This window comes from Simochromis diagramma, unplaced genomic scaffold (assembly GCF_900408965.1).
Source record: "Simochromis diagramma unplaced genomic scaffold, fSimDia1.1 OVJJ01000038.1, whole genome shotgun sequence".
In the NCBI taxonomy this organism is placed as follows: domain Eukaryota; kingdom Metazoa; phylum Chordata; class Actinopteri; order Cichliformes; family Cichlidae; genus Simochromis; species Simochromis diagramma.
In genome coordinates this window covers 494,729-508,879 of record NW_024387105.1, presented here as the reverse complement: position 1 = coordinate 508,879, position 14,151 = coordinate 494,729, and the positions used below count along the sequence as shown (strand labels likewise).

At 50.9% G+C, this 14,151-nt stretch overlaps 1 protein-coding gene across 2 annotated transcripts; it reads left to right on the top strand.

Annotated features, from left to right (window-relative positions):
- Positions 1–165: 165 nt before the first annotated feature.
- Positions 166–11,989, top strand: ddx31 (DEAD (Asp-Glu-Ala-Asp) box polypeptide 31). 2 transcript variants are annotated; one of them, XM_040046642.1, is made up of 20 exons: positions 166–1,460; positions 1,541–1,711; positions 1,815–1,940; positions 2,506–2,633; positions 2,754–2,829; positions 2,924–2,967; positions 3,081–3,151; positions 3,556–3,665; positions 3,753–3,794; positions 4,575–4,639; positions 4,839–4,958; positions 5,048–5,154; positions 5,237–5,463; positions 5,559–5,711; positions 5,787–5,846; positions 7,827–7,877; positions 8,527–8,666; positions 8,745–8,829; positions 11,230–11,341; positions 11,423–11,989. In XM_040046642.1, the coding sequence occupies exons 3-20, from the start codon at positions 1,839–1,841 to the stop codon at positions 11,671–11,673; spliced, it is 1,944 nt and encodes a 647-aa protein (XP_039902576.1). In that variant the 5' UTR covers positions 166–1,460; positions 1,541–1,711; positions 1,815–1,838; the 3' UTR covers positions 11,674–11,989. The 2 variants fall into 2 exon arrangements, with proteins under 2 accessions (XP_039902576.1, XP_039902577.1); XM_040046643.1 differs by lacking the exon at positions 1,541–1,711 and having other exon boundaries at positions 166–1,481.
- Positions 11,990–14,151: the final 2,162 nt, after the last annotated feature.

Sequence of the window (14,151 nt, the reverse complement as noted above, 5' to 3'; positions counted from 1 at the left end):
TAACTCTGTGTGTGTGTGTGTGTGTGTGTGTGTGTGTGTGTGTGTGTGTGTGTGTGTGTGTGTGTGTGTGTGTGTCAGTCTGTGTATCCTGAGGCTATTCACATCGATGCTGATCAGGACCCTCACTCTGTGTTTGAGGCCGTGGCGAGCAGGCTGACCTCTGAGTGACCTCTGACTCACCTGAACAAGCTGAGGTCACATGATTGTCTGTAAAAATAAAGCATGTGCTGCTCCTCCCTGTGTTTGTTATGCTTCTCTTCAGGCAGAGCTCCCACTTGACCTGCTCTCACTGACACATTTTACTAAAATCACAGAAACAAATAAAGACGGAAGTTTCAGGGAAACTTGAGCACGACTGTGACACACACACACACACACACACACACACACACACACACTGAGCACCTGTGGGTGTCCGAGTCAGCTGATCTCACAGATCAACAACAGTTTCACTCAGCTGCACTGAGCATGCTCAGTACTACGAGCATCAGTACATTGTAGTACAAGTAATAGTTTGACTACTATGCAGTAGCATCAGTAGTGTATCAGTACTCTGATGGCGGTGTGTGTCGGCGGCCTTGGCGTGACTGACAGCCATTGACGTCTCTGTCAGCGCGCTGCCGTCTCCTCCCGTGTGAGAGCAGTAATCACAGTTTAGGACGCCTTCATGTTAAAATATCTCCGTTTACCTCTGAAGTCGAGATTGAAACCTCACTCAGACGCTCGCCGCCGTTTCAAAGCGGTGATTTGGGTAAATGACTATAATTAATCCTCCGCCGCGGCGGTTTGAGGCCCCGCGGGGCCGGGTGTGCCGTTTGATTGACAGCTCTATTTTTAAGCCTTCCTGCTGACAACAGGACGTGGAGCGGGAGGGAACGGGGACGTTTGATGGATGATGGACAGTTTGTCCTCATTTCCTCTTCCTCCTGCCATGAAGTCCACCTGACGGCACTGATTGGAGGAAAGTTTCTCCTTGAGAATCTGGACCAGGTTCTGGAGCTGAGCGGGGAAGTTATTGAAACCATTCTGACGGCAGAGCCACGAGGATGCTGCGAGCGGTGGAGATGGAGGTGGTCCGCTGTGGCGGACCCTGAAGGAAAGAATAGAATCTCTGAGTAGTGTTGCTGGAGGAGGCTGGAGCTGCACTCCCTGCAGGCTCACCTGCAGTGTGAGTTGGAGGCTCAAACCACACCTGCTGCACCGCCCGCCCGACCCTCCAGTGTTCCCGCTGACAGCAGGATGTTCCTCCCTCTGATTGACTCCCTGAAATAGTTTAAGGATATAAATGTTTATAATAACATCCAAAGTATGTCAGTGTTTTTTACACGCAGGGAGTCTCCCTTATTACTAGTGTGTGTATCCAGAACGAGATGACGCTACTGCGCATGTCCACGCAATCAGCTGCTGAGCGGAGAAGGCGGGGTTTGTGACGTAGCAGGAAGCATTAATCACGCGTGCCTGTGCGTGTGGAGAGTTTCACAGTGAGTATTTATTTGTCTCGTTTTCCTCTTTTTAATTTATTTTTCTTTTAATCTTAAAGGTCTTCGCAGACCGGAAGTTTCTGTTAGCATCAGGTCAACGGTAGCAGCCGCGCGGGGCGACACGGACACGTGTGTGTGCGCGCTCTCGTGTCGAACTTTAAACACGCCGCTCTGTGGTGGGTTAAGCTCCTCGTGGGCCTAACTCACAGCTGTTTTACACGTGACTGAAGGTAAACTGCTGCGCAGCTGAACCAATAAGAGAAGCTCTTCTTCAAACTGTTTGTGAATGGAGTTTGGTGTGAGAGTGACTCACGGCTCTGTGTTTACCTGTAGTTTGTGGACACACGCACACCTCTGATGTCATCTTCCGATGAACAGTTGTGTCGGAACAGCTCCAGCGACATGACGTCATCACCGCCATCCCGCAAACGGAAACGTCAGAAGGCTCAGCAGCCATGGGTGAGCTCTCTCTCTCTCAGTGCGTTCATTTGATGTTTCTGTGACTTTGAGGTGCCGCAGAAAGCAGAGAAGAGGAGGAGCTCCTTCATACTGCAGGTGGCAGCAAAGGAGGAGGAGCCTGCAGGTGCAGATCCAGGTTTCCTCTGTTAGCCGGCTCAGTAAATCCAAACCGCTGTCTCTGTTAAGCCCTTCAGCTTTCAGCCTGTTCACTCTTCTTCTGTATGAAAAGCATCAGCAGAGCTCCGCCCACTGTTATCAGAGGAACAGCTGATTCGGTGGTTAGTGACTCGATTCATGTGGGAAACATTGTCTCACTGAGAGGCAGCAACACAATCAGAACGTGGATTTTAAACACGAACTCTGAACCAGGTGATGTGCTCAGAAGCCGTTACCATGGTGATCTAACAGGGGAAGCTGCCTTCATGTCATCATAGCTTGCTAACCTGCTAACCTCACTTCTTAGTTACAGCTTTCGCCCATGGCAACTGCAGAGAGCCACAGAATAAAGGCTGCAGTTCCCTTCATGACCACAGGGGTCACCATATGAACTGTCTTTATTTTTTAGGCTCCACCCAGTGACGGGACAGACGGGACCCCAAAGAAGAAGAAGGATGGAGCGAAGGAAACGGGACGTGGCGGCATCAAGACCTCCTCACTGTTCAAACATAACCCTGACATCCCAGACATCCACAGGTGCAGCTCCGCCTCCGATTGGCTCATTGAACCAGCTTCTCGGCTGGTTCTGATTGGCTCAGACTGCAGAACGTTCCGGAGTGATCAGTAATCAATAATTTGGAGTCTTCTTTCCTTCAGACCAGCCATCGCTCAGCTGAAGGAGAAGATTTTTACCTCCGACTCGTTTTCAGACCTCGACCTGCACCCTCACTTGGTAACACACACACACACACACACTTTCGTCTGTCTCACGTTCAGCATCGCTGCTTCATTGTCAGCTGCTCTGATTGGCTGTTTCTGTCTTCTAGGTGGCCACTCTGAACAAAGTTATGAATATTTCTACACTCACCAGGTTGGTTTTTACACACACACACCTGACTGTGACCTGATCAACGTATAAACTCTACAAAGGGACATTGCAATGTTGTTGTTTTGTTTTGTTTGTTTTTTAAAATACTTACGCAGTGTACAGAAGCAGACGATCCCAGCTCTCCTGGCGGGACGCGATGCTGTGGTCCGCTCTCAGACAGGATCAGGTGAGTCACCTGTCGTACCTGATACAGCCAGACTGCAGCAGGTCTCTGTGGGTCGATCAGTCACACTGAGGTGTTCTCAGGTGAGAGGGTCTCCTTCTGGGTGGACATAAAACACGTCACCTGACTCAGGAGGTGTCCAGGTGACCTCCTGAGTCAGGTGAGTCAGGGCTTGTTAATGTGTGTGTCTGCGGGCCTTTTGTGGGTGTTTATCGTACGTGCATATCGATGCAGCCCAGTTTAGTTCCTGCAGCGTCGTGTTGTTTTTGAAGGTCACATCTTCAAACATGAACGTACAGGATCAGAACTACTCTCTGTAACGAGGAAGAAGGTTTGTATTAGATTGCACTGTGAGGAAAGTCATTTAGCAACATGTCCTAATGAAAGCCACCCAAACGTGTCTGCAGGTAAAACTCTGTCCTACGCCGTCCCGCTGGTCCAGAGTCTTCAGTCGATTCAGCCGAAGGTCAGCAGGTCAGATGGTCCTCTGGCTCTCATCATCGTCCCCACCAGAGAGGTTCGGTTAGATTAGCACGTTTCACTGTAGTGTCGTCCGTGACTTCCTGTTCACACGCTGAAGGTTGGCTCTTCTTCTGTTTGTCAGCTCGCCCAGCAGACCTTCCAGACCTTCCAGAAGCTTCTGAAGGTAACACAGTATTCACAGCTGTTGTTTCATATTGTACTCTATGGTTAAAGTCCCTAAAGCAGATGGAGGCGCTCGTTCTAAACGAGTTGTTACCTCTGTCACATGGACACGCTCCGGTCCCACCACAGACACGACAAACCCACCAAACACAGTCAAACGTTAGAATGCGGCACAACGTCAGAGACCAAAGTAATGAAGGAAGTGTGCAGCATAGCTTACCACCCTGCAACGGCCGACATGTGGACGAGCCAAACAAAGTGTGCTTAGTGCTGCAGTCGATGTTTGCACAGCGGTGGGTTTCCTGACGTCCACACGGGAGCAGGAATGACAGCCGGACGCTTCGGGAAGTGCTCGCGTCACTGCGTGGGGTCAGCCAGTGAGTGTCACTGTGGGCCACATTCATTTTGTAAGAATGAAATAGTGCTTAGGATGTGGTGATTATGGAAATCCTTCACTGCATTTACAGAAAATGCATCAGCGTAGTCGTGCAGAGAATATGGCAGCATAGATCCCAAAGCAGGGCTGGGTCCCAATATAGACCCCTGAGGGGCGGCTGTCCCACCAACCCAGCACAAAGTCCAAATATTCACCAGAATCAGTGGCTCTGAAAATTCACTAATCACTTCACGGCCCCAGCTCTGCGTTTTTCAAAGGTGTGTGCTTGCTGTGGTTTGTAGCACCAACAACTTCCTGCTTCGCATGTGGATATAAAAATCAGCAGCTGACAGAGAAACGAGAGCTTTGCGTGAGCCGCTCTCAGGTGTGTCTCTCTCTTTGCAGCCGTTTACCTGGATCGTCCCGGGTGTCCTGATGGGAGGAGAGAAGAGGAAAGCGGAGAAGGCCAGGTGTGATCACAAAGCACGTTCGTTCGTCAGCTCTGGAAAAAGAGCAAAGCTGTGTGGCGCTCTCAGATGTGTGAGAGCACAGCAGAGCTCAGATCCAGGCTTTTAGAGATGTGAAGCTTTCGGGGCTGCTGGAGTCTGTTCTCAGCTGCTCTATGGCGTCTGAAGCGATGCTGTCGTAACAATATTATTCTGTCTTCAGGATCCGTAAAGGAATCAACATCCTGGTTTCGACTCCTGGACGTCTGGTGGACCATATCAAAAACACCCTGAGCATCGCCTTCAGCGCCGTCCGCTGGCTGGTCCTGGACGAGGCCGATCGGTAACTCTTAGGCGTAGTTGACTCCGATTCCCTTTGATCGACGCCCTCCTGCAGCGTGGACTTAATTTTATGTCTATGTGTGCGTTCAGGACGTTGGACCTCGGCTTTGAGAAGGACCTGACGGTCATATTAAACAGCCTGAACTCTGCGGGACCAGCCCGACAGAACGTGCTGCTCTCTGCGACGCTCACAAATGGCAAGTCCACCGCTGTGCTGCCCCTCCTGTAGTTCCTCTGTCGGCCCGTAGAGGGCAGTATAACAGCCTCTGTGTGTTTCAGGTGTGACGCGGTTAGCAGACGTGTGTTTAAACGACCCGGTCAGCATCCACGTGTCTGGCGCTCCCTGCTCTGACCTCACCACCACCTCCGCTGTAACATGTGACCCCGAAGGAGCCAGCCAATCAGAGAGCTTTGCTGTGCCTGAGGCTCTGAAGCAGTTTGTGGTGGTGGTTCCCAGTAAGGTCAGACTGGTCTGCCTGGCTGCTTTCATACTGGACAAATGCAAGGTGAACAGTCCGGAAGTGGTCATAACGATAACTACAAGGCAGGAAGGAAAAAAGGAAAGCTAAAATCTGATTGGTCCTCGATGTTTTCCTTTCAGTTTTCTCAGAACGACAAACTCATCGTCTTCATCTCGAGCTGCGAGGCCGTCGAGTTCCTTCACTCTCTCTTCACCGCTGTCCTCTCCAGGCCCTCAGCCAATCACAAACCTCCGCTGAGGTTCCTGCGTCTCCATGGCAACATGAAGCAGGAGGTAATGCTGCCGTTTTGCCACCGTTTCTGCTGCTGTCCGCCTCTGTGTTAAATGCGTGTTTGTTTTCCCCACCAGGACCGCACGGAGGCCTTCCAGCAGTTTTCGGCGTCACAGTCGGGAGTGCTGCTCTGTACGGTCGGTATCCTTTAACCTGCAGTGTGCGCTGTGACCACCAGGGGGCAGACTGTATTTTAAACGCAACACATGACTGTATATATGTAATACATATGTAAGTCGTGTCCAAATTCATGGGCTGCATCCTCCTGAGGACCCGGCCTTCGCGGTCTACGTGGGCCGGGTCCTCAGAAGGTCGGGCAGGCCGGAAGTAAACGGCTGTGAAATGGGACGGTCCAGCCTTCAGATTAGCGTCACCGCTGTCTCTGTGGAGTTTAATAAACTCGGCCGTCTGCTCCTTGCTGTCTAAAATATAACGGGACACTGGAGGAAACTCTCGACCATCTCACACTTCTGCTTAATCAGCCGTGTGAAAACCAAGGAGGAACCCACCCGATTAATAAAGTTTTATAATAATCTACTAACTTTAATCTCAGCCAAACCGATTTACTCACGAACAAATAAAACACTGAAAAAAGCCCAACAATAACATTTTAGGTTGTCTAAGTGACTCATATATCACGTTTAACCTGAGTAGCGAAGGTCCACGGTGATCTGAACATGATGTGCCGGGAGTTGTGACGTTCTCGGCGGCTTCAGTGACCCTCGAGCTCCCGGCTCGCTATGGAGCTGATGGGTAACAGACGTCTCCGAAAACGTCGAAGCACTTTTGCAAATATGCGATATCTTGATAAACCGAGCAGATATTTGATGTTTACACAGCCAGTGTTGGGGAGTAACGGAATACATGTACCGCCGTTACGTATTTAAAATACAAAATATGAGTAACTGTATTCCGTTACAGTTACCGTTTAAAAAGGTGGTATTCAGAATACAGTTACTTTGTTGAAATAAATGGATTACACTGCGGTACTTTCCTGTTTCATTTTGTCGCGGGTCAGGACTGTTTGGGTTTTGTTTGACAGCTACGTGCTGTTGTTCCAGGCGGCAGCGTTACGGTTGCCATGGTTACAGGGCGACGCTCTCTCTCTCTCTCTCTCTGCGACTGTGTGTTTCCTGGGTGAGAGAGCGCCTTTTCGTTGTTGTTGTTGTGCTAAGCTAACAGGCAGAATGCTACAAGCATAGCTCTAAAGAATGTAGCATCATGGGCAGTGTAGTCCGTGCTGCAGGGAGAATGGACTGCCATACACGTTATGGGTCTGTGAGCGCGAGGAGGGAGAAAAAGGGGAGTGGAAAGGTACGAGTTGTCATCGAGGAAAAACGGGAGCTGGAAGCATGTAAATATAATAATAACCACTGCAGCCAAGAAGAGTGCCTGACGAGCCCAGTTGTAAGTAAGCTATTAATACTCGACTGTACACCGTGTTCGTGTTTTCCTCCGAAAACAACAAGTTCCGTTGGAGCAGTCTTTCAACGCCTCTCTCTGTCTCTCGCAATAAAAGTTGACCCACACAACAAAGTAAAGCTATTTTTCGGCTACGAGCCGACAGGGACCCCGCCGTATTAGTCAGAGGTCCCTTTACTACAGTTCGGAGTCGCGGACCTTCAGTAACAGTAATAAATCACACAGCAATAGTACATTCACGTTGTTGTAAAAAGCATGATAATATATTAAGTAATCCAAAGTATTCAGAATACGTTACTGTCATTGAGTAACGTAACGGAATACGTTACAGAATACATTTTGGGGCATGTATTCTGTATTCTGTAATGGAATACATTTTAAAAGTAACCTTCCCAACACTGTACACAGCTACTTTCTCGCCTGAAAATATGTTAAAGGTTTATTTTGTGACCCAGAAAGATTAATAAGAGTAATATTAAAATTTAGTAGCAGCCGCCATTGTTGGACACACCGACCCATCCTTCAAATTCGGGGAAAAGGAGGACGCATTTGTCGGCTGCATTCGGAGGAGTCTACGAATTTGGACGGCCTTCGGCGCGTCGCTGTGACGTAATCGGTCAAATGCGGCCTCGGGAGGAAGCAGCCCATGAATTTGGACACGACCGTAAACTTCCTTTGTGTGCTCTTTGTTTCAGGACGTGGCAGCCAGGGGCTTGGACCTGCCCCAGGTCACCTGGATTATTCAGGTGACTTTATGTTATCGAATGAATCAGAAGGATGCAGCAAGTGATTTATTTTGTCTGAAAAGGATGGCATGAGTGAGAGTCACGACTGGAAGAGTTATGGTTGGGTAGCAGGGCTTGTGATTCCAGATGATGAGCCTTTATTAATAATTTGTGATGATGGGTTTGTGGATGTAGCCAATCTGGTGGCAGCTCTGCAGTGAGGTCATGTGTGGGGCGGATACCTGTCGTTTGAATCGTTTGTCAGCAGAAGACGGGGTCTGTAAACAAGTACGCTAACCCAGGTTTCCTGGTCTGTACGAGTCTGATGATGAGTCATTGGCTTATATAAGCACTGCAGTTCCTGTAATGTCCACTAGGGGCTTTATGCAGAAATAATTTTGAAGTAATTGCTCAGAGGTGTCGCAAAGATGGCCGCCAAGTGTTTGCTCAGTAGAGCTTAGAGCGTAAAGCTGGTCACCTCAGTAGAGACGGTGTCGTCTCCATAGAGACGAGCTGTCTGTCGAGAAGCTGCTTCTGCTGCTGAGTGGCGACACAGCGGAGGGGAGGAGGAAGCGTGCAGAATAAACGGGCTCAGATCGCAGCACCTACATAATGTATCTAGCCAATCAGCGAGCAGGACATGACTGATAACCTTTTTGGTTTTTCCCAGTACACTCCTCCCACCGCAGCGGCCGAGTACGTTCACCGCATCGGACGTACAGCTCGGATTGGAGCGCGAGGAAGCAGCCTCCTCTTCCTCACCCCCGCTGAGACCGCCTTCATCACTGAGCTGGCCAATCACAACATCAGGTTTGCTGACGTGCAGTGTCATGCTGGGTGGTACTTGTGCTGGTTTTAACCATGTGGGTGGGGCTTACTGTGTTTCAGCCTATCAGAGATGAAGCTGCAGGACATCCTGTCCAGTCTGATGTTCGATGATGTCTACAAGGGGCGGGGCAAGTACCATAGCAAGGTAGGTCACTTCCGAAAACTTCTGTCAGGTGGCTGCAGGTGAGGCTGGTGATCAGATGTGATTGGCTGAGACACTAAATGTTTTTTGGTTTTTTTTATTTCTGCCATTTTTTTATCTTGAGCAATTCAAGCTCCGCCTCCTAGTTAACTCTGGTAACTTGTAATAGTTGAATAGCACCAGCAGGCGGCGCCTCCTTTGACGTTTTTGAATGTAGGCTCCCATCATGGACTCTGAATGTGTTGCCATGGAGACCTGGCATTGTTGGGCCATGTAGACAGTGTGGAGGTCTCCATCAGCTCTGATGCTGTTAGCGCGCGCTGCAGGGCATGCTGAGTGACGCAGCGGCTACCATCTCCACCTGTGACCTGCTTCAGAAGCTGGTCGCCCATAACAACCAGTCCGAGCCGATACCAGCCCATTCCAGCCGGTATCGGCTTAGCGACTGGTGCCGCAGCTTTGTGAGGCGAGCGTGGTCACCACTTGTGCTTAAAGAACAAGGTGTGTTCTTTGCGTCTGGGGGTGGGCGTCCGGGTACACACCGGCTCACTCCTTGGCGGCCGCTTGTCGGGGCCTGGGGCTCGCTCGGGCCCCTTTGGAGGCGGGGTGCCCCCGGCCTCTCGACCTGGGGCTCGGTCACTCAGGCACAGCTGGGGGCCGGCGGAGCTCACGGGCGCGTCACTGCAACTCCCCCTGGCTTCTGCTCCGCGGCTGCTGAGTGAGCCCTCATCTGGGACTCTCCTCAGCTCTTACTGGGACAGTGGCGCGGCTGCCCCTCTGTTGGTCTTCCTTGGTCTCTTGTGTTCTGGGGGCCTCTGGATGTCTGGAGTTTTGATCTCCTCCATACCCGCTTCACACCCTGGAGGACGGGGCTGTGGCCCCCCCACACTCCCTAGCAGATCATTACATGGAGAAACCTTTGGAATGCAAGCATGCTGATCCACACAGGTATGCACACAGGTGTACACACGGGTATTCACAGACGCGGACTAAAGCTTTCTTGGCTGCTGCCTCAAAGCACACTGTGCGCTGTCTATCTTGCGTGCTGCACAATATCGTTTATTATTTAGTAACTATTGATATCTATGACTAGCTAGTTTATTGTGATGGTGCTTTGTTTTCTCTATTATTATGTTGCTCTTTGTTGTTTGCTGTCTCCTCTGTTTGTTTTTTTTGTTTGTTTTTTTTTCTCCATACAGGTGACCCAGGAGTTGTTGTTTTTTTTTTTTTTTTTTTCTCTTTTTTTTTTTTTTTTCTCTCTCCTCCCCCCCCTTCTCACCGTCTCTTCTCCCCTTTGGTTTTCTTTCTTTCTCTCCCCCTCTTTCTCTCATTCATTCCCCCTGTCCTATTTATTTAAAAAAAAAAAAAAAAAAAAATGACAAAGGATGAATTGAAGCTCTGCCATCACGTAATGTCGCATACTGCTGTTTCTGATGTCATTTAAAAAAGAAAAAAAAAAAAAAAAGAACAAGGTGTGTTTAGCAGCGAGCAGATCGTGCCCTGATGACGAGGAGGCGCCAGCCTGCTCGTTAGTCTCCAGACACAGGAAGCGTGTCGTTTCTGCCTGGAGCCCGCCTGCGGGGGCGGCCGGGCGATCCCCCTGTGTGTGTCGCTGTGTTTTTAATGAGGCTCTTGTAGTATTTTTAAAAAGCTTTAAGACTCTGAGAGAGTGAGACCCCGGCCCAGACCGCCTGCTGTGCGCCGCTTTAAAGTCGCTCCTGTCAGCCAGTCAAAAGCGCCGTGGCGACGGCGTGTGTGAAGCAGGTTCAGCCTCTGATGTTTCCGCTTCCATGACGCGTGACCTGCCACGACCTGATGCTTGTGTCGTCACGCTGTAGCTGTCAGAACAGATTTCAGCTCCTCTCTCTCCACGTCGACCTTTATTTAAACATCTGTTGAGCAGACATCAGGTGGTACGTGGGCGCGTCTCGCACGCTGCCGTGGGGACGATGTTCGTGCTGATGCGGGAGCAGAGCTGCTGAATCAAACACAGTCTGAAAATTCTGGATTCTTCCCTGTCGGAGTAAACAGGAATAAATCAGTGTGGGGCGTGAGCGCTCGCACGTTCGACCCGCAGGAGCTAAAAATAATCATTTGTGTTTGCACAGCTCACACGTGCTCAGCAGCGCTGTGACGAGCAGGATTGCACCTTACAGTAGCCCCTCCCACGACCCCAGTCTGAAGTCCTCACCTTTTAACATGGGTCAGAGCAATGAGTGACATCATAGACCGCGCAGCCCAGCGGGGGGCGCTGCACCACGCTGGTCACATGTGGTGCTTTAGTAAACCGTTCCAGCGCTGAGGCGAGGGAGCTCGAGGCGCAGACGGCAGATTTCCGGAGCACGGCTGAGTCTGACGTGTTTTTGTTTTTGTTTTTTGTTTTTTTCTTCTTCTTCCTGTCAGAGTTCGTCCAAAGCTCTGGAGCAGGAAGTCCGCGAGCGAGCGACCGTCCTTCAGACTGAGTTTGAGAACTTTGTCCACGCGGACGCTCGGTCGCTACAGGCTGCCAAGAAAGGTAACGACGCCGAGAACGTGACGAGAGTGAGGAGAACGTTCTGCTGTTTTATTGGCTGACCTGTCACTGTGATGTCAACAGCACTGCAGTCCTTCCTGCGAGCGTACACCACCTACCCTGCTCACCTCAAACACATCTTCCACATCCGCTCGCTCCACCTGGGCCACGCCGCCAAGAGCTTCGGCCTCAGAGACGCTCCGCAGGGTCTGACTGCCGCCGCCCGTCCCGGGGCCTCCGGGAGCCACAGGAAGAACCAGAACCAGGCCCGGAAGCAGACCGGGAGTCCGGCCAAGAACCAGAACCAGAAGAAGCTGACTGGAAAGAAGAGGTGAGTGAGGACTGTGCAGCCGAGGGTTCTAACCTTAATTTAAACACACACAGAGTCGGGATGGACCCGCTGCACACCTGGACCAGCAGGTGTGACTGTTTGAAGTGATGCAGTCACCAGCTGAGCGCACGCTCACCTCCACCACTCCATCGCTGAAGCAAACGTTTGCTCAACGCCTTCTAGACGAGAACACAGACACACAGCGTGTCAGGATGTCAAAGGGCGTATCAGCCCAGAAGCTGTGAGGCCGTTTGTCAGCACACGGCCCCGACGCGCTTTGTGTAAGCGAAGGAAGCACGAACACCTTCAAACACAAAGATGGCGACAGTAAAATCAGAATCAGAATCAGAATCAGAAAGGGTTTATTGCCAGATGTTGAGGAGGTTTACAACATTAGGAAATTGCTGTGGTGCTTCAGTGCAACATACTGTCATAAAAATATAAAAATAAGAATAAGAATTAAAAGTGCTAAGTGGATAGATATATACATGATATATACATGAGTGCAGGTGGTGATCAGTGCCAAACATGGAATGATGCAGTGAACACAGCGTAGGGTCATGTGTTAGTGGTGGGAACAGTCATATGGTTATTGTTCATGTGTCCGACAGCAGAGGGGAAGAAACTGTTCTTATGGCGAGAGGTTCTGGTGCGAATGGACCGGAGCCTCCTGCCTGAGGGGAGCAGGTCAAACAGACTGTGTCCAGGGTGAGAAGGGTCAGCTGAGATCCGAGCTGCACGCCGCAGTGTCCTGGAGGTGTACAGGTCCTGCAGAGATGGGAGTCTGCAGCCAATCACCTTCTCAGCAGAGCGCACAACACGCTGCAGTCTCTGTTTGTCCCTGATAGTGGCTCCAGCGTACCACACAGTGATGGAGGAGGTGAGGATGGACTCGATGATTGCAGTGTAGAACTGCGTCATCGTCCGTGTTGGCAGGTTGAATTTCTTCAGCTGCCTCAGGAAGTACATCCTCTGCTGGGCTTTTTTAATGACGGAAGTGATGGTGGGCTCCCACTTCAGGTCCTGGGTGATGGTGGTACCCAGGAAGCGGAACGAGTCCACAGAGGTGATGGGGGTGTCAGTCAGGATGATGGGGGGGAGTGGGGCTGTGTGCTTCCTGAAGTCCACAGTAATCTCCACTGTCTTCTGGGCATTCAGCACCAGGTTGTTGTGGCTGCACCAGGACACCAGACGTTCAACCTCCCTCCTGTAGGCAGACTCATCCCCGTCCGAGATGAGTCCGATAACGGTGGTGTCATCTGCAAACTTGATTAGCTTGACAGACTGGTGGGTGGAGGTGCAGCAGTTGGTGTACAGGGAGAAGAGCAGGGGAGAAAGAACACAGCCCTGAGGGGAGCCGGTGCTGATGGTCCGGGAATCCGAGACATTCTTTCCCAGCCTCACATGCTGCTTCCTGTCCGTCAGGAAGTCAGTGATCCACCGGCAGATGGGATCAGGCACATTCATCTGGGAAAGCTTGCCTTGGAGATGGTCTGGAAGGATGGTGTTGAAGGCAGAGCTGAAGTCCACAAACAGGATCCTGGCGTAGGTTCCTGGGGAGTCCAGATGCTGCAGGATGAAGTGTAGGGCCATGTTGATGGCGTCGTCTACAGACCTGTTGGCTCTATATGCAAACTGCAGGGGGTCCAGGAGGGGGGCCGTGAGGGTCTTGAGATGGGAGAGAACTAGGCGCTCAAATGACTTCATGACCACAGATGTCAGAGCCACGGGTCTGTAGTCATTTAGTCCAGTGATCCTAGGTTTCTTGGGGACAGGGATTATGGTGGAGGACTTGAAGCAGGCAGGCACATGACATGCCTGCAGTGAGGAGTTGAAAATGCCAGAAAACACTGGGGCCAGCTCGTTTGCAGTGTCTGAGGGTGGCAGGAGACACACCGTCTGGGCCGGGAGCTTTTCGAGCATTCAGACTCTTAAACTGCTTCCTCACATCTGCTTCATGAATATGAAGAGTTGTGGTGGGAGAAGGTGGTGTGAAATCCTCTTTTGTGTGGGGTGAGGAGGGGGGTGTTGCAGGTGAAGTGATTGAAGGTGGTGATGGCTCTATGGAGGGGGGAGAGGTGGGGGAATGAGTGTCCAAAGTGTCTCTATTGTTGGGGCCGTTGGAGGTGTGAAGGCTGCCTGATGGCTCGTCAAAACGGCAGTAGAAGTCGTTGAGGGTGTTGGCCAAGAGCAAGTCGTCAGTGGAGTGGGGGGTTTTAGGCTTGTAGTTGGTGATATTCCTAAAACCTTTCCACACAGAGGCCGAGTCATTCTCTGAGATCTGCTGCTGCATCTTCTCAGAGTGCTGATGTTTAGCAATGTCCACTTCTTTAGTGAACCTGTACTTGGCCTCTCTGTAGCAGTCCCTGTCTCCGCTTCTGAACGCCTTACTCTTTTCCAGCCACAGCTTTTTGAGTTTAGGAGTAAACCAGGGTTTGTCATTGTTATAACTCACCCTGGTGCGTGATGGCACAATGCTGTC

Bases quoted from the DNA above. Each gene is read 5' to 3' on its own strand.
- ddx31 (XM_040046642.1), top strand. From the start codon at position 1,839: ATGTCATCTTCCGATGAACAGTTGTGTCGGAACAGCTCCAGCGACATG. The intron at 1,941-2,505 runs GTGAGCTCTCTC...TTTATTTTTTAG, and splicing joins AGAAGGCTCAGCAGCCATGG to GCTCCACCCAGTGACGGGAC. The intron at 4,640-4,838 runs GTGTGATCACAA...TTCTGTCTTCAG, and splicing joins AGGAAAGCGGAGAAGGCCAG to GATCCGTAAAGGAATCAACA.